Source organism: Pyricularia oryzae, chromosome 1 (genome assembly GCF_000002495.2).
Source record: "Pyricularia oryzae 70-15 chromosome 1, whole genome shotgun sequence".
Classification (NCBI taxonomy): Eukaryota; Fungi; Ascomycota; class Sordariomycetes; order Magnaporthales; family Pyriculariaceae; genus Pyricularia; species Pyricularia oryzae.
This window is the reverse complement of record NC_017844.1, coordinates 6,704,178-6,726,923: the sequence shown is the minus strand read 5'-3', so window position 1 is coordinate 6,726,923 and position 22,746 is coordinate 6,704,178. Positions and strand designations below refer to the sequence as shown.

Sequence of the window (22,746 nt, the reverse complement as noted above, 5' to 3'; positions counted from 1 at the left end):
CCCGCACCTTCGCCAATCTCAGCCGGGATCTTTAGAGCTCCGTCTCCGTTGCTCCGTCTGTGGTGAACTTGGTCTATTCACTCTCCTATGTATGGCTTTTATGTAATTGCTTGGTCACGGCTCAGTCCTAACCTCCCTGTGCTCATTCTCTCTGCCTGCAGAACTCGAGTCGCCCTTCTCAGCACGGACGGCGTCGACATCCAGCAGCAACTCGCCATTCTTTCCATAGCGCCTTGGCTCGATTTCGGCTTGCCTGACAACAGTAAACAATCCCTTCCACCCGTGGACCTTTTGGAAGATGGTGTCCATCTCTTCGAGTGACCGGTACGCCGTCTCGGGGAACAAAAAGTAGACGGACGGAACCATGATGGCGTTGATGATGGCAAAGATGGTGTAGGTATGATGCTTGATGGTGTTGAATGCCACCGGAGTGATCATGACGACCTGTTCAAGTTAGTAAGTGCACGTACCGTCAAGAGTCAAGAAAGAGTCAAGAAACTGACCATAAAGTTGAATATCCAGTTGGCAGACGTGGACAGTGCATTGGCCGGAGCTCTGATTCTCAGAGGCACAATCTCGGCTGGGTACAACCAAGTCATGCCCAACCAACCAATGGCGAAAAAGGTGTTGAAAATGAACAAGAGCACCACGCCTGCAATCTGGAAACCCTCCTCGGACCTGGATGTGACACCTGCCGAGGCCGCCATGGTTAGAGCCTGTCCGGCCGCTCCAAACAACATCAGCTTTCTCCTTCCCACCCTCTCCACAAGCCACACAGCCGGCCATGAAGCTATAAAGTACTCGGTGCCGTTCAAGGCCGCCAACAACCGAGACATGAAGTCTGACATGCCCAGCCCCGAGTAAATGACAGCAGCATAGTAAGTGATGAGGTTGATACCCGAAATTTGTTGGAAGACCTGGTTGAGGTACGCCAAGAACGTTCGGTGCAGATTCCGGTTTTCGTTGGTTGCGAACAAGTCTCGGAAGCTACCCTTGGACATTTCCTCGACCGTTTCCTTGATTGCGAGGAATTCATTCTGGACAAAGTTGTCCTCGACTTCCAGATCCGCAATTGCTGCAATGACCAGCTTGGCCTCTTCATGGTGACCCTTAAGGATCAACCAGCGCGGCGACTCGGGTAAGTTCCAGACAAAGGCGAGGATGAAGAAGCAAAAGACGAGCTGGAACGCAATTGGAAATCGCCAGGCCACAGACCCAGGAGCAAAAGACAATCCCAAGTCGATCCAGTACGAGATCATGATACCGCAAGTGATGAGGGCGCCTTCGATCATGACCATCTTTCCGCGCTTGTGTGAACTGCTGGTCTCGGACTGCCAAGTCGGTACCGTGCTGGTATTCATGCCGTTGCCCAAGCCCATGATGATTCTTCCAATGACCAGGTGAACCAGAGAAAACGCAGTGATCTTGATGATAGTTCCAACGACCATGATGGAGGTACCGAGTATGATCATACGCTTGCGTCCGAGAGGGTTACTGATCCAGATTGCGATGACGGCTCCCACGAAACACCCGAGATTGTATGATGCGACGGCGATACCCTGGTTGGTGGCACGTTGGGCAGACTCGATGGATGTCAGGCCATCAGCCTCGGGGTTGATGGTCGGGAACTGGCTAAGGAAGACTGGGAGGGTAAGGATACCTCCCATAACGCCCTGGTCTGTCGACTGTTAGTAAACTGCTGACCAGACAAGATCAACGAACTCACCATATCCAAAGAGTAAAAAGTCCACACCAGCAATACAGACGATTGCATAGTTGAGGCTCTTGCCTCGAAGGCCGTAAAACTTATCCGTCAGCCACATTGTTCCTGATTTCTGGTTTCTGGTTAGAATGATAGCAACCGATCTTCGGATGACTTGACATGCGGGATCATCTTTATACTTACAGTGCTCTCAACATTCAACACGCGTCACGCGGTCTGCACCTTCAGCCCATCTACTTACCGGATTACCAAACAAGGTAATCCGACAGAATAGGCCCAGTTCGCTGACGTCAATTTCCCGCGCAAAAGTTGTCGGGGCCCCAGAGTGGAGTTCCCTACCAACGGCCTTGGAAGCCGGCCTGCGGGTCGGTTGGTCCGAGTCAGTTCGGGTGAGAGCGGCAATTGGAGAAGCAACCTGGAGAGGCGGGCACCCCACGGTTCTAGCCTCGTTGGGTCAGATTGAACCTGGAGATCTAGTTTCGCGTGGTATTTCACTACGTAATTCTCCACAGACTCCAGTCTCGACAAGGCAGGCGTCTTGCTTTTTTTGGGCCAGCCGAAATTAGTTTCGGCATCACACCCGACATTGACGACGAGCAGTAATGCGCGATAGCTCAAACTATCGAGTCGTCTGAATTGCAGCTATAGCTTGAGGTTCCAAGTCAGCCTCTCCGAACGACAGCACTGTCAACTCAAGAATCCTGCGATTGCGCTCATGGTTGTTTCTGATGACTCCAAACTATAAAAAGCAATTGGGGTCGATAGACACGCGCAACAAGACTCGCACGACCCAATACGCGACCCGGTGGCTTGGACCGAGGCAGTGCTCACTGTCCAATTGACACGGTTCAAATCTAGTCATTCTGCGCGAACTTGTCGTAGGCTGGATCTCGGTGGGCGATGAGGAAAGACCACGAGTGCAATGTCGCTGCGGGAGTCGAAATCACTGCGTCTCGGTATGGTCAGGATTCGGCCACGGTGCTGCTATTTCTGGCGATGAGACGGGTGAATTGCCAACCATGCTCAGACTCGATAGGTCTGCGTCATTGAGGCTCTGGCCATGCGACGGCACAGCTACCTTGGCTCATTGACAGCGTGATAGGCAGATGATATTGCAGGCGCGCCAGACGTTCGCCCAGACAATCAGTCGGCGGGTGATTATCCGAAGCCGTACTGCCAGTGCCAATGAAGAAAAACAAATACAATGCACTGCCAATAAACGATCGGATTATCCGGCACTTCGTCGAAGGATCAGCTGAGCCGGGGTTGGTATGGTCTGCGGCTGAGAAGGATGGGCTGCAGGCCTGAATTGACTAGGTCTAGTGCTTGACGATCCCTATAGGGCGACGCCAAGCAGCCATGTCAAATCAGGTCCTTTGATATGTTGAATCGGTTCGTGAACCGAATACTGTTGGTTGTCTGCTGATGCTTGCTATACAATTGCATCGTAGACGTTTTGGTTTCGGTAAGCAGTTGTAACACAGCATACATGGAATATCTTCATGAGTAATAAGTAGTGATCTAGGCATATAAAAACTGCATCTCGCTGCACAGCTTAGCTTTCAATGAGTCAAACAAAAGCAGACAGGATACTTGATCAATATCACCAAGGCATCAAACTGCAAACACTTACAAGCACAATGCGCCTGAGTACTTCCACCAAAAGCACCCGCATCGGCGGCGTGCGCATCCACGCGCTCCAGAAAGTAATTGAGCTCGACTCGGGAAGCAACAGCATCATCTCTTTGATATCCGTCCCAGACAACGATGTAGTCCAGCCGTCGGCCTTGCGCAGCATCGCCGCTCAGATGGCGATAGTCGTCCCCTGTATGGACGAGGACATTGCTACAATCGAAGGTGTGCTCTCTGGAATTCCCCACGAGAGTCTCGTCATACTCGTCTCCAACAGCAGTCACATCGAGGCTTATGACCGCGAGATGGACGCTCTCCACCGCTTCAGTCGCATCAGCCACCGGTCGGCCATCGCCGTGCACCAGCAGGATCCGGGACTTGCGGCAGCTTTCTTGACCGCCGGGATGCCGGAGCTTGTCGATCCGACCACACAAAGAATCCGGAACGGCAAGGGAGAGGCCATGCTGGTTGGTGCAGCTCTTGCCGCCGCCACTGGGCGCAGATACGTGGGCTTCATCGACGCCGATAACTTTGTTCCTGGGTCCGTCCGTGAGTACTGCGAGGCCTTCGCGGCTGGCCTCCACCTTGCCCAAGTTGGCAGGCAGACTGGCAAAGCAATGGTGAGGCTGAGTTGGGGCTCCAAGCCAAAGGTGCGTGATGGGAAACTCGAGTTCGCCAAGGAGGGTAGGAGCTCCCGTATCACCAACCGATGGCTCAACAGACTACTTTCGGAGATTGGTGCCAAGGACTCGGACATCATTGCGACCGGCAACGCAGGCGAGCATGCCATGTCGATAGAGCTCGCCCTCAAGATGTGTTTTGCGGGAGGGTTTGCTGTCGAACCGTTTCAGTACCTGGACCTCTTGGAGCAATTTGGAAGCAGCCACGAGGGATGTTCGTCCAAGAATGCCGCAGGTCGGCACTGGAACGACCTGGTCGAGGTTCTGCAGATCGAGACGCGCAACCCGCATTTCCACCAGGACAAGGGCGACGACCACGTCAAGGACATGTGGGCGCAGGCTCTGGGCGTGATCCACCGGTCAGCGGTGACACCTACACAGCTGCGGCAGCTTATCGAATTCTTTGTGGCCGAGAATGATGCCAGGATGCCCGGGCCCAGCGAGACTCGCGTCTACCCTCCCATCGAATCGTTGGACCTGCTGCAGCTATGGGAGTCGCTCGAGGAGGCATCGGCGCTGAAGGTCTGCGGGGATCCGATGGGTATTGATTTTGCGGGGACAGAGTTGACCCTGGGCGTGGTGACGCTGCTCGAAGGCGTCAAGGAGTGTATTTCGGGCATAACGAGGGACCTGCTGACGAAGACAGGAGGGGAGTGTTCGATGGCAGGTAGGAGGTAGGCAGAGACATGGATATGTAGGTACTCATATGGGCATGGAGGGAGGCAGGCAGGTAGGCAGGTAGGCATGTAGGCATGTGAGGAGATAGTCAAGTAGTCAGGTAGTCAGAAAGCCAGGTATCCAGGTACTCTTTCGAGGAATCGGAGCGAACAGCAGCTACCTCATGCCTGTCTGCTTGTCTACATGCCTTGCGACGATCAAAGCTTGACCGAGGTGCCCAAGAGATGCCACCTGACCGAGGCCTAAACCCTCGTAAATGACGACAGCCGGTGCGCATCATAAGGCCCAGGCATGGGCGATATTGGGCCCTGCTGACGAGGTGAGAGGCCCGTATAGCCAGGCATCCTTGGTGTTCATTCATGTCTATATTGAATTGATGTCGAAGATAGATAAGCGCCTGGCGGGCTGTGGTCCTCGGGTTATCGCTTCGAAGCATCTTTTGCTCCAGCTCGTTGCAATCCTGTCTGCCTGCTCCAACTGCTGCAGGACCCTTCGCAACTCATCCGCGTGGTCTTTGGCCTGGTTTGGCATCTCCCCAAGTTGGGTCACTTTTTTTTTCACTGATCAGCGTACTCCGGAGACCGTAGTTAGCCGTTTAGCAATTTAACCTTTGCCTGTGAGCAGCTTCTGACGCACACCAACTTACACGTGCAGCCTGATTTATCGGGTAGGAGAGCCATGTATTGGATGGAGTGCGTAGTGCGATCTACCAGCACACCTTCCCAAGGTCCAGTCATTCCAGCCTGCCCAAGCTAGTGCTCGACTTGGCCAAAGCTTATCTGGCCACTGTGACCCACTATAATCCACTGTACTATAGTAGCCCACAGGTGCAAGGCATGTTGACCTGTAGTTTATCAAATCATTAAGACATGTAGTACCTACCGGTATATCCAAATCGACTACATCAGTTTATAGCTTCACCCAGCGAAGTCGGTGGCTCCTCATGACGGTCAAGCCGACTACGCCATGTGGCGCGTGCGGCTGACAGGTGGACCTAGGACAGGGGTAAAACTTTATTACTTGCTTGGCTACCTGTAACCTGAGCAGTCGTCGCAACCGGCACGATCACAGTTATTCAACATGGACCCCGCGACCAGTATAGCCAGCAGCGCACCAGATCAACGTCAAATTCGATTGATAGCAGCGGCTGCCCAGCTGAACGAACCTCGAATTCGCGACATCCTCTCGGAGGATCCCAATTGGAGCTCGGCTACCGACCGCGATGCTCTCCGACAATCCCTGCAAAAGGTTGCGGCTCGCGGCAAACTCGACCTCGTGCGACTCCTGATCTCTCACGGTGCGGATCCTGACGCGAAACCCGGACGCGACAACGAGATTCCTGCGATATTCAAAGCAGCCGAGGGCGGACATGCGACAATAATTGCCGAGCTGATTGCACATGGCGCCGACCCAGACTGGAAACATCCAAGGACGGGGCAAACGGCGCTTTTTGCGGCGGCATGTCGGAGCCATGTTGCGGCCATAGGAGCGCTGGTGGATGGTGGCGCGTCGATTGACACAAGAGACAAGGACGGGCGCACACCACTGCTATACATTGCTTCGGACAAGAAGGCTGGGAAATGCTCGGCAGAGACTCTCAAGCTGTTGGTGGACCGCGGTGCCGACCTGGAGGTTAGGGATGCTATCAGTCGCACGCCGTTGGTTTGGGCTGCTACAACCGGTAACCTGAAACTTCTGGACATCTTGACGAGCGGAAGTCTGGGTCGAAGGGCGGACATGACGGCGACCAACAACCGCGGGAGGACGGCGTTACACTTGGCGGCCGAGCAGAACCACCCAGAGATGGTCAGGTTGCTGCTGGAGCGGGGAGCAGACCCAAGCGCAGTCAGCGACGGCGGCTGGACAGCACTGCATAATGCGGCCCAGGGCGGACACACAGACGTCATCGGGCTGCTGTTGCAAGCACGAGGGGTGGATGTCAACGCAGAGCTAAACAACGGCATGACACCACTGCACTGGGCGGCTTTCAATGGCCACGAGGCGGCCGTAGTCATACTGCTCGAGCATAAGGATACCAAGGTGGACATCAAAGATGGTTTCTATCGGACTCCCCTGTTGTGCGCTGCCGAGAAGAGACATGGGAACATCGTTCAGCTGCTTTCACCTGCGCGCGCAGCGTCCCGGCTGTCCGACGCGGCGCGGCGTGCATGTGAGAGCTTCCAGGCTACTGTCGTCGACTTTGGAGACTTTCGAGACGGCAAAAAGCAACTGGTGTTCAAGCCATCCGTTTTTGAGTTGCTCTACGGGTGGAACCACGAAAACGACAAGCCGACGATCCCAACCTCAACCAAGAACATCAAGTATGAACCTTCTTTCCGATGGATCCACCTCCCTGCCAACAATCTCGCCTGGGTGGAGACCCTGGTGTCCAAGTCATTCATCGAGAACGGACACCGCGACATTGAGGCTTTCAAGTCGCTGGAGAGGTGCTTTGACCAGGAGCACTGCGGCCCGTTTGCGCATGCCAACTTCATGAGACCTTTTGCAGCCCGCATCCCAGCTATACAGAACCATGGGTATCTCGACCGTGAGGAAAAGACGTTGGTGGCACTGTCGGAAGATACTTCACAGGTCAGCACCATGGTGGATTCGCCCAGGCCAGACAAGGGGCACTTTTCACCCACAAAACCGACAAGATCAGACACTGGCAGTACAAAGCCTATCCCAAGATCGGATACGGGCAGCACAACGGCCAGGTCTGACGGTAAGAAGAGTAAAGGCGAGCAGTTTGTAGAAAGACATGGCCATGCAAAGAAGAGGGCACGTGGGCCTCCCGGGAATGCCCCTGGATCCAAGGCTCGCCACAGTAGTTTGACATTGCCGCTTCCTTGGGAGAACTCTCGATTGGCTGCACCGAGTGGACGGATGATTTTGTTTGTGAGTCTATTGGCCGAACAGCCATGCTTTCATGGATGCTGACTTTCTAGATGCCATTTCTCCACTATGAAACCAATGAAAGACGCAAGAAAATGACTGCAGCCATCAAACTCGCCGAGTCTGGCGCACCCCTTTCCTCAAATCCCTGTTGCGACGAGCTCCTTATCCACGGCTACATCAACAACAATCCGCCTTTGCATCCACGACGTACCCTCGACCAGTTCTTCTATCACGGCATCGACACAGCCCTTCGCGACGAGGACCAGGTTGTATACAGATACTGCAAACTGCACCGCCAAGAAGTCAAGGTCTTTATGGTCGACCAGCTCTGGCTATGGGTGCTGAGCAGAGATCTAGTCATCACATGCTTTCCTCAACGGTGGAACCAACCGAAGCAGGATCCATTGAACATGCTTGACGGCATCATAGAGGAGACAAACGCCAAGACACGACCTCCTGTACAGACAGTGTACGACCTTGCCATGCTCATCACCAACCGATGTGCCGGACTGTTTGACCGTCATAGGCTGGAAAGTCAAGAGTTTCAGTTCTTGGACATTTTCGAGAGTTCCGTCGGCAGGGTGACCAACCGAGAGAGTGAGCTATTTGTCCGCTTCAATCGTGCTTCGGAACTGTCTGGAAGGTTGAGGAAGCAGTTGGCGGGGCGTGCTCCCAGACCCGACAAGGACCGAGACCCGGCTGACGAGCTGCTGGACATTGGCAGCGAGACGGAGCTACTGGCTGAGATCAAGGACATAAGGGACGAGCTGAACATTCTCCACACGGTACTCAATGGTCAGATGATTGTGCTGGACGAGTTCGAACGACACATCACCGACGAGGTGCGGGCGTCGACAGCGGCGGATCCGTCAGCCAGGAGGACGACCGACATGTTTGTGGCTGATTGCAAAAGACGGTCCCGGGATCAGAGGCGGCTACTAGAGACCCATCTCGAAGACATTGTCCGGATCAACAGACAATCCGAAAGCATCTACCACTCCCTCACCAACCTCCTCGACCTCAAGCAGAAGCATAGCAACGCCTTGGAGGCAAGGTTTGCTAGAGACCAAGCCGTAATAGCAGCACGACAAGGTCAGACCGTCATGGTCTTTACTCTGGTGACCATCGTCTTTCTACCCATGAGTTTCATCGCCGCCTTCTTTGCCATCAACTTTCGGGAGTGGCAGGATGCGGATGGACAACCTGGTCTCAGCATTGGCTTTGCTAGCAAGTACATGTTTGGCATCGGGCTGGGGATATCGATCCCTCTGATCATCTTGGCTTTCACCGTCACAGAAGTTGTGGATTCAGTACTGGGGTTTGTAAGTGGTTTGGCTCAAAAACCAAAGAGCAAACCCGACGAGGACCCACAGCCCGTCAGGCGCTTGTCTACTTCTCGGCATCAACAGTCTATCAACCTCGACATGAACGGTGCCACGCGAAGGAAGCCTGGCTACGCAGGTCTCTCCCCTCCTCCCTCAGCAGCCGGCAGCCCAATATCACCCATGATGCCGGGGCCCTATGATGCACACCGACTCTCGCCACTTGCTGGAACTGTATTTAGGCCCCGGTCAGGTAGTGGCATCTCGTGGGCACCTCGGTCGAGCTTTGATCGTCGCAAGGGCGATGGAGATCTTGAAAGAGGTGGGTATCGCTGCTGACTAGTCGTACAGCTTCGTAGACAGGCGACAGTCAGGTAGGTAGTCAAGCAGGTAGACAAGCATGTACCGGGGACTCTGCCCGATTATATATACAAACCCATCGGGCCAACATGTATATGTTGTGCTCGCCGCTGTGCCTTTCCCAGCAATTCGAATAGCGCCTTGGGTATGCGTGACATGACGAGCGCGACAGTCACAGGAACAGCAATGCGATGGCAGCGGTGCACTGAAGGCCAGAGAGTCGATGGCCATCATGATCCAGGGAAAATGGACAGCTGCGTCAGAGCCCATCGTCACCACTAGATAATCGTAGCTTGTGTGTCCCTTCATGTCACGGGTCCCATCAATAATTTCGCTGATGGCCCTTCGGGGCTACCATGCCGAAATGTCGTCGTTGCTACTTGGGGGTCGACAAAAACGATCAGGGGCTTGGCAAGCATCAGCTCTCGGAATCTTTTTTTTTTTGGACAAGCACGACAACGTCATTGAATGTCATGATGCAGATGTTTCGGGGCCGCGGGGGGAAACTTCTTTCCCATCGGGACATCTTGCTCGGCCAATGGCGGCGTCGTGCCCTCGCGACTCAGCTCTCGTCTGAGGAGTTCGGCCCAGAACACCTGCCTACGACCTGCCTAGTGCGAGCAGAGTTTTCTGATATCAGCCCCTCAGCCTATGAGTACTTCTCGGTATGTGACGTCAAGCATGAGTACGATCCGGTCAACTGTTTGTGTGACGGCTGTAGGTACTACCTAGACTAAAAGAGCACTGAAGCAAAGGAACGGGCGAATTTGTACGACTGCTTTGATGCTAAGACATCTACCAAATGGTGCATGCTCACTCTGCTCTACGTCCTACCTGCGCTTCGCTTTCTGCTCTGACGTAAAATATCACTTGCACATCACTTGCTACCATAATTGCCCGGGTGGTAGTAAAACAATGTGAGAGTGACATGTCGTTGACCCATTTAATACTCTCATAGTATCAGTGCTCAGACTAGACCCCCTTGCCGAGCAAACTGCACCGAGCTTATTAATTATATTTCAATATTAATATAGCACATTACTTTTACTATTTTTTTAATTATATTAATCTTTTTATTCCAACTATTTATTTACTAAAGTTAATATTAGAAAGGGTATAATATTGGTAATTATTAGTATTTTAATTTATAAAATAACCCATTTGAAACTTTAAACAAATTGAACTTCGCGTGGACATTAGCTCTTATATAAAAATTAATTATTATAACTTTAATTTTAATACTATTTAAGTAAATAAAATATTAGCCTTGTTAAATTGTAAGTTTTTTAAATAGTTTATTTATTTTACCTATTCGGTTTTTTTTTACATTATATAATACTTGTATTACAATTTCAATCTATATATTACCCTTGATGTGGAAAAGTTTTACTATTTAATGATAAAATAAAAAATAAAAAAGTAAATCCAGCTTTAGAAAAAAAATGAGACTAATATCCAATTCGGTCAAGTTAAATATTAAAAATAGACATTAAATTATTGCTAATTATTCCGTTGACGATTATATCCGATATATAAACCGCATAATTTACAAATTTTATTTAATTTTATATAAAGGAGCAACTTTCTAAAAATAGCGAATTACCTCCGTAAACGGTGAAAATCGACAAACTGTCCTCAGACCTGATCAAGCGAATTCTTTGGTTTGGACCCATAAGGTACAAGCAAAACCACAATTGAACCACAGGTTTAATTGGGGAGCGCGCGGTCAGGGGTGAGCCCCGAGACTATATGGACCACTCGGTCCACTTTGCAACGCAAATGTCACGTGCGCGCGACAATACCTTTGGGAACCGACGAGTTATATGCAAAGTGCAGGTACTGCAGGATCTTTTGTACCATTGGCCTATCTGTTAAATTGTCGGGCAGATTAAAATAGCAAGGGGGCTTAATCTAAGCATTAAAACTAAATATATATACTATAGCGAACACGCATTTTGTAATGCGCAAAGCGCATTTTTGATACTATTATAATAGTAAGGGTAACAATTCATCCGCCGGTATAGTATTCGCTAGTATAGGTGTGTGGGTTTAACCTACTTTGGTAATAGTTTTGAATAAAAAAACAATTTAAATATATGGTTATTACCGCGAATAATTTAATTAATAAAGGCCCACGCGTACTATAACATGTAAATGGTAGTAAAAGGTGGTATTTTTTACTTACATTTATAGTAAATATAATATTTGCCCTTAAATTCTAATAAACTTGGGGAAAAATAAATTATATTAATATTAAAATAGAAAAAAGTCAAAATGTTTAATTTTGAACTTTTTGTTTGAGATTTTTTAACCGCCCCGTTCGTGCGAAAAATAAATTATTATTTTTCCCCTAATTAATTGTAGGAAAGTTTATAAATAACGGCCGAAGTCTTCGTCGACCAGACATCTTTTCCATAAATTTTTACTACTCTACAAGATAACGGAAACCTTTAAATTGCTTTGCCAATCCTCTCTTTTATCCTTTTGTATACTATTTTGCTTTCTCGATTCCAACGTCAATATGTCTTTAACGATTATAGACCCTGTTCCTACATCAAAATACTATGGAGCATGCGCAATTACGCTTTTCGATCGCAATAATGAGCCCAAGGCAGTAATTGATGCGCGTGAGAATACCCAGACGGTTTTGAAAATTAATAACGACAACGTTATTCTTGAAATCGACGAAGGGTGCAAGACGAGGAAGATTGACGGGACTATATCCGAGGGTTATTATATTAAAGTATCATACAAGGGTGAAAGATATGGTTGGATTATTCGATAAACCCGTAAGGGGGTTCTGGCCATAGATTCTCACCTGGGGTCAATGGCTATATACAAGGTAGTTGTTGGAACAGAGGGTAACGCGTTCAATTCATCAATTCAATTGATGAATCACGTGTGGTGCCCCACGGACCCACACGTGACTTGCCCGGTCCCGATTACGGGTACAAGGAGGAAAGACGTTCAGGAGCTCTCGAACCTAGATAGTTTTATTGAACAGACAACAATATACCACCTTTACCCGATGTAACGTTTTGTTGATGCATCCACCTACGAAAGGCCTATCAACAGTAGTCGTTATATTATTCGTTTTCGGGAGACAGACTAGTTCTTCTCTTCTAGGTCCGCCTTGCAACAGATCGCATCCGACTGGTCTGTGGGATTCCTATATCCTGGATTCGGTAACGGAATCATGTCAAAATCTCCATGGCATGCTCCCAAAAAACAGGCTCTTCAGGAATTGAAGCCGTCGGTAACGACAGGTTTGTAAGTATCCCGTACTCCGCCAAGAAGAGTTGTCCCACGATCTTACTTTTATTTACTCTCCTTTCCTCAAAGTAGAATCTTCGTTGATAGGTGCCGATTCACTAGCTTCCGTGCTATGTTAACGCCGGCCGTGACAAGGATTAATATTGGCAAGGACTCCTTGTTGGACTTCGAACATTCGGGCGCAGTATTTCGAGTGAGTAACTACCTACTTATATGTCTACAAGACCACCAAACAATAGGGCAAAATCGATCATCTTGGCCGAGCTCGGTTGCCCTTCGGTTTTCCTAACCCAGGTCTCAACTGAAGAGCTGAAGACGCTGCAGACATGCCGTTAACTTGAACAGGCGCCCATTCCTTCGCGATATGCGCCGTTGTAACTGGGAGACTTGTGACCGAGAGCCCCATTTCGTCGCTTGCCTGAGGGGTGGATAATGGACTTGGATGTTCCACGAACATTCTGATGCCTCGTCATTGAAGCAGGCGTTTGCGGTCCTTTGGATTTCCAAAAGTTCCTCCAGCTCCGCCTCTAGCTGGCCCTCTGTTGCGGGCACGTCGTCGTCCTCTTGATACCAGTCATCCCTCCATGCTCTGCTGGCGAGCTTCTTCTGGATGACTGGTTTGGCCCGAGCAGGAACAAACGCTGTTTGCAAATCCATAATCTGCTCTATTCGTGGTTGTAGCTGGAGGAAGTTGTGTAGTAATAGTAATAGTAATAGTAGTATGATTTAGCTCTGGGCTCGGCCGGGTTTATTAGCCGGTCGTTAGCAACCCCCCGAGGGGGATCTCGGCGGGCGTTCTACCTTCTGTATTTACACAGGGGAAAACAAGGAGGGAAGAGGTGGATAGCGCCTGACCGGGCTCGGGCCCGGTCCTGCTTAGGGGGTTAATTCACTGACGCGACCCCGTGCCTCAAGGTGCACGGAGGGTAGACACAGGGCTCATCCCTGAAGCCCAGAGCTCCATAATTGAGCTGTGGCTCAATTCGTGGCTTTACTTGTACCTATGGGACCAACAAGAGATCTCTCTGGTTCGAGCGCGTTCTCTTTGGCCGATTTGATTGGCCAAAAAGCCATGTGGCTGATAAGGTACATGGAGCGCTCGGTCGACCATGCGCAGCAAGGGTGGTCTAGACTAGTCTGAGCACTCAGCACTGAGACTACTTTCCCCCGCCAATATGGCAACACCTAAGCCAGACGACCAGCCCTTGTTGAGAACCTTCCGCTGGGTTTCCTATCGTAACCTTCCTACATCGTGATCTTGGTAAGCCCTCTCGGCCGGTCGGAGAAAAACTGTAGTCCGTCTCCTCACTTGTCGGCGGCTTCTCGGCTTGATTCCCTGATCTCGTCTTCGGAAAGTGGACTCGGACGTTGGCGATGGGTGGTTCATGGCGGCATTTAACCAGTCTTTGGTTCCCCCAGTCGGGGCCCGGGGGTTCATTAGGCACTCCGTGGTTTGCCTCGACTGCTTTCGACGCTGTGCGTTCTTGAAAAGGAAAAAGGAAAAGTAAATCATCTGAAGGCTTAGATTGCGGAAATCTTCGGGAATTAAGGCCCTTTTAAAGAGAGGGGTTGGTTCTGTCATAGATATTAGTGAGTTGACATCCATCCACACCAACATTGGTGGAGGGCGCACGAGTACGATTGATGATGGATGACAAGAGAAAAAGGTGTCCCAACGGACAACCCTACAATTTGTAATTCCGGACCCAGGGATTAATCGGACAACGGACACCACGGCTCGGGCCTTCGCATTCGGCTCAAGTCGATATGAGTTTGTGAATAAAATTAGCGTGTCGTCTAAATTGATGTTGTAGTAGTAGTAGTAGTAGTAGTATTAGTTAACGCCGGGCTCGGCCCGGCTTGTTAGCCGGCCGTTAGCAACCTCCCGAGGGGTATCTCGGCGCGCGTTCTATCTTCTTTATTTACACAGGGGGAAAACAAGGAGGGCAGAGGCGGATCGTGCCTGACCGGGTTCGGGCCCGGTCCTGCTTAGGGGGTTAGTTCACTGACGCGACCCCGTGCCTAAGGTGCACGGAGGGTTCGTCTGACGGCTTGTGCCGTGAAGTGTGGGTGAAAAGGCAGTAAGTCTATTCCTCGTCAGAGTTCGAGTCGTTTACGATCGGTGTCCCTAGGCGTAAAGTGCGTTCGTGGCGCGCGGGGCGCTGGCGGGCCGCTCTGGGGCGGGCGCTGAAGTAGTTGGTGGCTATCGAAAACGCCTGAAAGCTTGTCGGTTGCCCGAGGCTTGTCTGGAAGAATTTGCGGCGTTGGGCGCGGTCTGGCGGCCCGACCGGCCGGTCGTTGTCAGGCCACGGCCAGTTTCTCCACACCGCCCGCGAAAAGCGGCAGTGCACCGGGTGTTCAGGGGAGGTCCGCTTCCAGCACCAGGCACACGAGGTGTTTGCATCCTGGTGGTTGAAACGGTCATGGTAGGCTTTGAAATCGCCGTGGCCGGTCCTCATGGCCAAATAATGGCCCAGTAGGGGTCTTGGCAAACGCAGTTCCTCGGGCTCCTTTCTCGGTGTGTATTGGAATTTCCATTCCCTATATGCGGGGGACCGTTCACAGAGTTCTTTACGCCACCAGTCTTTCTCTATATTCGAAAGAATGGCTCTGAGGACCGTGCCGGCACCGCTATACGTGGTTTGCTGAGCCCTCGGGTCTGGGTCCGGCGGTCCGGCGGAGCCGGCCTTGGCCAGCTCGTCAGCCCGGTCGTTTCCCGGGATTCCCTGGTGCCCAGGGCACCAACGGACCCGAACCTCGGTACCTTGTTTTCGGAGTAAATCGACAAGGTTATGGAACTCCAAAAAGGCCCATTGGGACGAACGCGGCGCGTCGCCTCTAAGACCCCAAATAACCGAGGTGCTGTCCACACAAATCCAAATCCGGGCGCCTGGCTGGGCCTTGGCTGCCGCCTGTAGCCCTTTTAGGGCGCCAATCGCCTCGGCGTCGAAAACGTGGCTTTCCGGCGTAATAGATGCGGAGCCTGCGGCAAATTCCAGGCCCGCCCTAAAAGCGGCCCATCCGTACCCTATTTGGACGCAGTTGTTTTCGTGTTTTTCCGAACCATCCGTATATACCACGATATCGTCAGGTGATACCATGTCCAGCCATTCGATAAAGCGGCGGGCCGCTTCCTCTTTCGGGACTCCTCCGGTGGGGTCAGTGCGAGAATCCGGGGCATTGCGAGGTGCGCGCAACTCTAGTCTCCGGATCCGCGGGAGAAGTTGTGCAGCCGTTTGCAGGGTCGTGGCCGAATGGCCCGAGTTGCGGGCACGAGGTGTTTCACGCAGGCGGCTGACAAGGGGGTGCCCCTTGTCCGCGAGCCTTAGTCGGGCGCCGTATTTCAGGCGGGTGTAGGCCAGCGCGACGCGGGCCGAGGGTAGTCCTGCGTCCCTGAGAACAGTGGACGAGGGGGTGGTTTTATACGCCGGGAGGATTGCCCGTGCCGCTAAAACCAGCGGTTTGTTCAATGCTTTGAGGAGTCCTTTTCCTTGCATTTCCTACAGTAAACTATAGTCACAGGGTTGGACCAGACCCTCTAACGGACAGGCCAGCTAGAGCCCTCCTAGTCGCTGGATACCCAGCCTGCCACGTAAATACAAGGTTTGCACCTTAAGCCTACCGCATCCACAAAAAGGCCTCTTGGTAGACCGACGCGCGCATCCGTCCTCTCCGGCTAAAATAGCGTCTCTTCCGCCTAACATGCCGACGACATCATCTGCCCCGGTGTACGTCCCTAGTGCGAGTAGAAAGCTTCGAAAAGCCGGCGACACCCCGTACATGTCCATCCACAGCTTAGTCCCCCGTTGGTTCCTGGGCTAGCCCAGCGCCACAATGTGGACATGAATGCAATCGAGTTCTTCCCGTCCTCCAGACCCGGCGCAGATTCCCAGTGCGAGTGAGAAGCATGGGGCGCCTCAGTCACACTATTCCACCACGGCCCACCGTCCACGGGGTGTACCAAGGGTGCGAACCAAGGCCGTGCCCACGTTTCTTGCTTCCCGTTACCCAAAGCCGTCTCCAGCAATGGGCCGACCACGTCTTGCTGTCGGGACCCTTTGGAGACTGCCGCGCCGGCACAGTGCTTCCGGTCCACGTACAACTAACCAACCCCCGTAACGGCACTACCTCCTCGCTGCAGGCAATCCCAGAAGGTGTGAGGGGGTGAGAGGGTGCCCTGTCGATTCGAAGAACCGTCGGGTGGTTCTCAGCCTAATTTCCCTTTCTTTTAAACCGTATTGTCTAGCCTTCCGGGGAAGGACGCCTGCCTTTCCGGCTGGCAAAGTTTTTTTTTTTTTTTTTTTTGTGCCACGCTGGCTCGCATCGCGAGATTGGGCCTTGTCTTGTGCGCCTCTATGCGGGTGGCGCGCCGAGCCGCCGATCGGACTCTTCCTTCACCGCGATCAGTGGAAAACTCGTCAAAGGGGAGATCTGTCGATTATACATGGGTGTTGCGAGGAAAGGCGTTCCGTGTAGTGACGGTGCTTAGGGCGACAGGTTGAAGAGTTTTTCGTGTGTGCGCGCCTGTTAGGGCTACAGGCGGAAGTCCCGCGCAAACGTTAACAGCATGGTCCGTGCGCCCATACTGAAAATTTTGTGTACGGGAGAGAGTTGTACATAGACGAGGACACCAGCATGGAAGAGGCGATGGACTGCATCCGCGCCAACAAATCACCGTCGCCTTCGTGCGCATGCACGACTAGCAGGGTACCTGTTGAGAAAGATGGCGACGATTGTAACAGTCACAAGCCTGTGTCCAGCTTATGTAGCGACTTGGACCACACAATGCACCTGTGGCGGGTAGCCAACTGCCAGGAACAACTCGCAGAATGCAACAGAAATATCCGAGAATTGGAAGAAGCAACAAACAACAATTCGAGATTGATACGGTATTGGACTGAAAAGCAGCAAAAAGACTGGGAAGCTTACCTGCAATCCCGTATTGCTGAAATAAACCAAGAATGGCATCAGAAGACCCAAAACTTTCAAGCTTGTCACCAAGCCGAACTGGCAAGCTTACAGAAGCAGTTTTCTGAAGCCCAAGCCCTCGTGCAGCAGCTGGAGTCTAGCCTTACCACAGAGCAGACGAATCGTGTATCCGCGGACGCCGAAGCCCTCGAGAATCACAAGCGCTGGCGCAAAACGGCCGCTGAGCTTCGCAAACTTTACACCACCACGTGCCAGTCAAACAAGATCTCTGATCAGGATCTCATCGATGCTGCTAAAAGAATGAGGTGGATGGTGCGTAACTTGGCCGCAACCGGATTTTCTGAGATACTTGGCGAGCCTTCGAGCGATAAGACACGACTCTCGACCTATCCAAGGCCTATGACGGAGGACTTGAGGCAGATGCAGTTTTTTTTGCACACGAACCAATTCCCCATCTACTTTGAGGCGTCTTTGTGGCACTATTTGACCAAATACGTGTTTGGTCGTTATATGTGGGCAGGCGAAGCTGCAGAGTCGATGCAGAAGCTGTATTCCGCCGTTTATGATAGTAAGGCTATTTGGCTAGCCTCTTTAGTCAACCATGACTATAGGCTAACGAATCTCGAGCAGCAGGCCCAACTGAGAAGATCGCCATCTCATTACAAGAGTGGCGCACAAATACTAATGCTCTAGTTGCAACGACCGCTGCAACGACCCCTCCTGCCCGAAAGGCCCTACTGGCCTACCGAGCCGATTTTGCCTATTCCATGCTGCGGTTAGGTAATTATCGACGCGGCAATCCAGGTCTAGCGGATGAGTTGGCCACCATTTTTGACGCGGCAATCTCCCTTGACCGAGACATACACCTGCGCAACAGCGCCGTGGAGTGGCAGGTTCTGCCGCCTGGACAGAACAAGTTTGATCCCGACACTATGGTAGTCGAGAACGACGGAGTAATCAGTTCGAGAGTGTTAGTCGTGCTGGCTCCTGGACTGATTAAGAAGGGTCATGATGCGGTCGGGGACGACGTATTGTGTAAAATGGAGGTGGTGTGTGAAGTGGACAGGGTGGCCAACGAGAGCCAGGCGAATGCGCCTACTGTCACGATCAGGGACAATGGGAGGCTAAACTGGATTCATAGATTAAAAAAAATAGAGAGGCATTTCACTCGGAAAGTGGTGAGGCGACTGGCGGGCCTTCTGCACCTACTTCACTTTGTATATTATACGCTACATGGCTGGGACGCTATTCCTCTCCGCAAAGGGCATGCTTTGTTTGTGGCAGTTCCTAGCGATCCAGGAGGCAGGTCACCTTACTAGGATGAGCAACTACTGAGTTCATTTTCGATTTGATATCTGTTCATAACAAGGCACGAACAGAGAGGAAATTTCTGGCAAGTTCCAAGATCTGGACCTAAGGTACATTATGCAACCCCGGTTTTGTTTACGTGGGTACATTGATACGCCAAAAATACTGGATTGATGAATATTCCATACACTGGGCTATAAAATTGCTGTCTGCCGCGTGGATGGTGGTTTGAAGAGGGGTGCAAGGCGTCATCGCGGCTCGCCAATCGGCCACATAAGATGGATTAAAGCTCCCACCATCCCATTGACTGAATATAGTTTGCTGATCCGATCGGTGAAAGCGGGTTCAAGTTTATCATCATGTGCCGCACCGAAACTGCCAAGCTCACATGCACCGAGAATTAATGTCGATATTTTTACGATCCATTGCACAATGCAGCATTTGTGAGGAGTAACATCAATGTACCGCACACAGAGACTTGATGAGACAAGATGATCATCGATCCGTTGAACCGTGTTTAACATGCGTTAAATAGTGTGGATAACTTTGGTGATTCTGTACTCTTTGGGGCATAACTATCATGCTTTCTACCACACACATCGACTTTCTACATTGCTTCATACAGTGCCAACTAGGGCTGCGCTGATCACTATACCGCCACGCCAAGTCTAGGGTCTTGCCTAGGGTCCAACAAGCTCGGACTAAACGCGTCTCTCCAGCGTGTTTACCACCTGGTACTTGTCTCATTCAAATCTATCATCAAATCGGGTTTCGTACACATATTTAGTACCCGACTACTGCGTCGCGATCCGAAAGCAAGGCTCGATTGGCCTGGATAAATAGCAAGAGAAGGAGCATGTGCCAGGAAAGGTTTGCGAAAGTTGATTGTTGTGTTTCCAGAGTCTGAACAATAAGTTACCTTGCATTCAAAAGTCAAGATTCCGCCTTTCTTAGTACATGTGTGAATTCTGCCAGACATGTGAAGAAGTTGGAAGTGAACCAAGATGTTCCCAATTCATATGCTAAAGTTTAAATAAGATGACTGATACTTATCTATTTAGTTGAATTATGTATGAACCTTGTGTTCTGCACCTATCAACCAAGTCCCATTTTTGTCAACGGAATTCAAAATTCCAACCGGAATAATATTTAGCTCGACGCTTTAGTAAATGGGACGAAAAACTGAGCTTGATAGTTTGATCAAAGTTCTTTCATTGGCAGCTCTTCGAGTTGGGGAACTATGTCCCAGCCCGATGGACTTCAGCAGAACTTTCTGCCCGCCAGTATGGAGCCGTATTTCTCCAAAAAAATATATATTTCGCGGACAACTCTAACACCAGTTGACATCTTAGAGCGCGCAGCCCTGCCATCAGCACGGCGTGAACAAACCAATAGTAAGTTTTAATTTCTCCAAACCTTTCGCAATGGTCACCGCCGGCGTTGACGTCGAGTTCCACCATTACTCGGGGCTTCCACACGGCGTTGAAATGATGGCGCCGGGGATCAGGAAAGCTATTGCCATGAATAAGAATACCTGCAGATTTATTGATAGATTTTGGACCTCCGCCCTCAAGCTCAGCAACTAAGTCTAGTTTGTTTCCTTTCCTCTCCTCAGTAGAATCTTCGTCGATAGGTGCCAATAGACTAGCTTCCGTGCTATGTTTACCCTGGCCTTGACATTCACACTCTCACACGTGATTCGGTAGAAAACCTTCTGTACCTTAGCAAGTTCCGTTTCTGGTGCGTTTGGCACCCAATTCAGAACGTATCAATAGGCAGTTTTACACCCTATCGCGGTACCGTACATGCACACCGCCGTGCATCAGCTTTGGTGACTCGGTCTTGCGGCTTGTTGGAAACCCTAATTGGCTACTTAGCTTAACTTATTGGTTTGTTAACTGCTCATAAATTTCTTGCCTCTGCTTCGTACTCCCAAACCCGTGCGCTAACTTACTCAACGTCTTGGCCTTTTCCCATGACCTCTCGCATTTTGGTCGACCCTTCCATTCTACCAAGTACTCAACGTTTCCACCCAATTTTCTTTTATCAAGTAGCTGCACCCCTGCATGGTTTCCCTCGAATGTTGATTCGAAGCTTTTTATGAAATCTTCGCTGATATATGCTTGTGGTTCCCACGTGTTGTCTTCATCTGGGAACCCCTTCCATTTAACAAGGTATCTAGATTTCCTTTTTGGACCCCATTTTGCGAGAAGTTCTTCAACTTCCCATATATCTCTTGTTGCATCGAGTGCAACTGGTTTTCTGTCCAATTGATTTGGGGAAGCTTTGATGGGAATTTCCTGTGACGATGGGACCGTTACTTTGTTTTTACCCTTGTTGAGAGAGTCGGGGTCATTAAGGGGCTCAAATTTGAAGACTGCGACGGGTGTTTCGGCAAGCGCAGGGTCTATCAGCTCTGGAGGTCCGCCGTCAAAACCTGTACTGGGGGCATTAGGTAGGATAGACTGTGATTTCCATAACCCTGGACATCCTGAATCCTCGAAGACTGGAGCGTATTCAGGTAGACTATTGTTGTTCTGGAGAATACAGGAATCCTTTAGAGAGCTCGGAACCGTCGAGGAGGTCGAGCATCGTTCGACCTGACTGGACCAAGTAGATTCACCGGCGCTGGAGTTAGGCGACGTAATAAACGTAAATGGAGTCCTGTCAGATTATGTTAGAACGGGAACGTTCAGGATTGTAAAGGTACAGGATGACAAACATAGTAGCAGCTGTCTGTTCGGATATTGGTGCCGCAGCGACTGCTGGATTTGAAGCTGCTGTTGTTCTGCGCTTTTTGGCAAAGCGGATCGATCCAGCTCGGTTATGCTTGCTCCCTTTAGAGCTGAACGTACGTTTTTTTGATGGAGCATTGTCGACGCTGTGGATGTCCTTGAGGTGATACCAAAGGTTTTCCGTCGAATCCACCAAAGCAGAACAGTTTGGATGTGGGCATTGGAAACTGTTAGAATTGGGTCCAGTTTTTACATAATTAGTGACGCATTCCGAAATATGCAGTCGCCAGACTTTTGAATCTATGTATGTCTTTATCCGCTCGCTTGCAGGAAGATCTGTCCTGCCTAGATGAACAGGACAGTATCCAGCACACGCATAGGCGTGACGGAAAATAATGGGATCACACCGAAATGGTGTGTCCTCGTCGTTAATGTGTTTCTGGCAGTGGTGTTCCCATTTCTGCTTATCCGTAACCCAGTGGCTGCACAGGAAACAAAATTTGGCGAAATCATGGTTGGCTTTTAGATGCTTTTTATAACAGCAATATATATGCTGCCACCTTTGCGAGACATGGAGGCTATAAATCAACATGAGAAATTAGCAACGTGTTCTGGGATAGCTGTGTTTGCTATTGGCACACTACGTTTTGCAATTACCTTTCAATTTTCTAATTGCAGGATTTCACAGGACAAATGCCGTTTTTAGGCCTTAGCTGAGACTGGTATGCGACCCGCCAGTCGCCTGTCCGAAGAGAAATGAGATCTTCCAGCGCTGAAAGGCCTGTTGGACTTCGGAGAGTTTCTCTTCGACCTAGGTTCTGAAGTAGCCGCTGGCGTTCGGGCATCATGTGAATTATGCGAGGAAGGTGATCCCAGCGCCAATCGCTCTAATCAGTTGCAAATCGTTGGTATTCCTGCAATTTTCGTCGCATGAACTTTCGACGATCGTCATAAGCTTGTTTGCGGTAGGCTGTATGTTGTTCGAGTTCCTCTGTGGAGCCCCCGCGGCTGATAAGAGTGGTGTATGTAAAGATTTGTTCCGTTAGTCGTACATAGTTCTCATCTCGTTTCAGCTGATCGAGTTCCCGTGCCGGAAGTTGCCAAGTTAGGTCGCTTTCCCATTCCATTGTTGCTGATCGGAAATCCTCAGTAAGATTACGTCTGGTATCCATGCCCAAGTAGCTTGCCGCGCCATCGATTGTGTTCAT

General features: G+C 50.8%; 7 protein-coding genes across 8 annotated transcripts; 5 read left to right on the top strand and 2 right to left on the bottom strand.

Annotated features, from left to right (window-relative positions):
* Nucleotides 1-8: 8 nt before the first annotated feature.
* Nucleotides 9-5,613, bottom strand: MGG_04780 (the record flags this gene model as incomplete). Of its 2 annotated transcripts, XM_003710723.1 has the most annotated exons (6): nt 5,360-5,613; nt 3,357-5,273; nt 1,907-3,259; nt 1,727-1,835; nt 504-1,678; nt 115-444 (listed from the first exon to the last, which is right to left on the bottom strand). In XM_003710723.1, exons 4-6 carry the CDS (start codon nt 1,821-1,823, stop codon nt 115-117), a joined length of 1,602 nt encoding a protein of 533 aa, XP_003710771.1. In that variant the 5' UTR covers nt 1,824-1,835; nt 1,907-3,259; nt 3,357-5,273; nt 5,360-5,613. The 2 variants fall into 2 exon arrangements, with proteins under 2 accessions (XP_003710772.1, XP_003710771.1); XM_003710724.1 differs by having other exon boundaries at nt 9-444; nt 1,727-3,259.
* A 110-nt stretch (nt 5,614-5,723) lies between these two features.
* MGG_15313 (ankyrin repeat and protein kinase domain-containing protein 1) lies at nt 5,724-9,644 on the top strand. The gene is made up of 2 exons (XM_003710722.1): nt 5,724-7,611; nt 7,662-9,644. Exons 1-2 carry the CDS (start codon nt 5,794-5,796, stop codon nt 9,270-9,272), a joined length of 3,429 nt encoding a protein of 1,142 aa, XP_003710770.1. The 5' UTR covers nt 5,724-5,793; the 3' UTR covers nt 9,273-9,644.
* Nucleotides 9,645-10,269, top strand: MGG_15314 (uncharacterized protein; the record flags this gene model as incomplete). Its single annotated transcript, XM_003710721.1, has 2 exons — nt 9,645-9,958; nt 10,252-10,269. Exons 1-2 carry the CDS (start codon nt 9,650-9,652, stop codon nt 10,267-10,269), a joined length of 327 nt encoding a protein of 108 aa, XP_003710769.1. The 5' UTR covers nt 9,645-9,649.
* Nucleotides 10,270-11,814: 1,545 nt separating this feature from the next.
* MGG_16494 (uncharacterized protein) lies at nt 11,815-12,902 on the top strand (the record flags this gene model as incomplete). Its single annotated transcript, XM_003710720.1, has 3 exons — nt 11,815-11,984; nt 12,420-12,563; nt 12,806-12,902. 3 exons carry the CDS (start codon nt 11,815-11,817, stop codon nt 12,900-12,902), a joined length of 411 nt encoding a protein of 136 aa, XP_003710768.1.
* Nucleotides 12,903-16,437: 3,535 nt separating this feature from the next.
* MGG_16493 (uncharacterized protein) lies at nt 16,438-17,091 on the top strand. The gene has a single exon (XM_003710719.1). It carries the CDS (start codon nt 16,474-16,476, stop codon nt 16,732-16,734), a length of 261 nt encoding a protein of 86 aa, XP_003710767.1. The 5' UTR covers nt 16,438-16,473; the 3' UTR covers nt 16,735-17,091.
* Nucleotides 17,092-17,156: 65 nt separating this feature from the next.
* Nucleotides 17,157-19,114, top strand: MGG_04784 (uncharacterized protein). Its single transcript, XM_003710718.1, has 2 exons — nt 17,157-18,063; nt 18,126-19,114. Exons 1-2 carry the CDS (start codon nt 17,202-17,204, stop codon nt 18,812-18,814), a joined length of 1,551 nt encoding a protein of 516 aa, XP_003710766.1. The 5' UTR covers nt 17,157-17,201; the 3' UTR covers nt 18,815-19,114.
* A 1,148-nt stretch (nt 19,115-20,262) lies between these two features.
* Nucleotides 20,263-22,746, bottom strand: MGG_16492 (uncharacterized protein; the record flags this gene model as incomplete). The annotated part of the gene is made up of 5 exons (XM_003710717.1): nt 20,263-20,315; nt 20,617-20,664; nt 20,758-21,467; nt 21,659-21,765; nt 22,591-22,746. The coding sequence occupies 5 exons, from the start codon at nt 22,744-22,746 to the stop codon at nt 20,263-20,265; spliced, it is 1,074 nt and encodes a 357-aa protein (XP_003710765.1).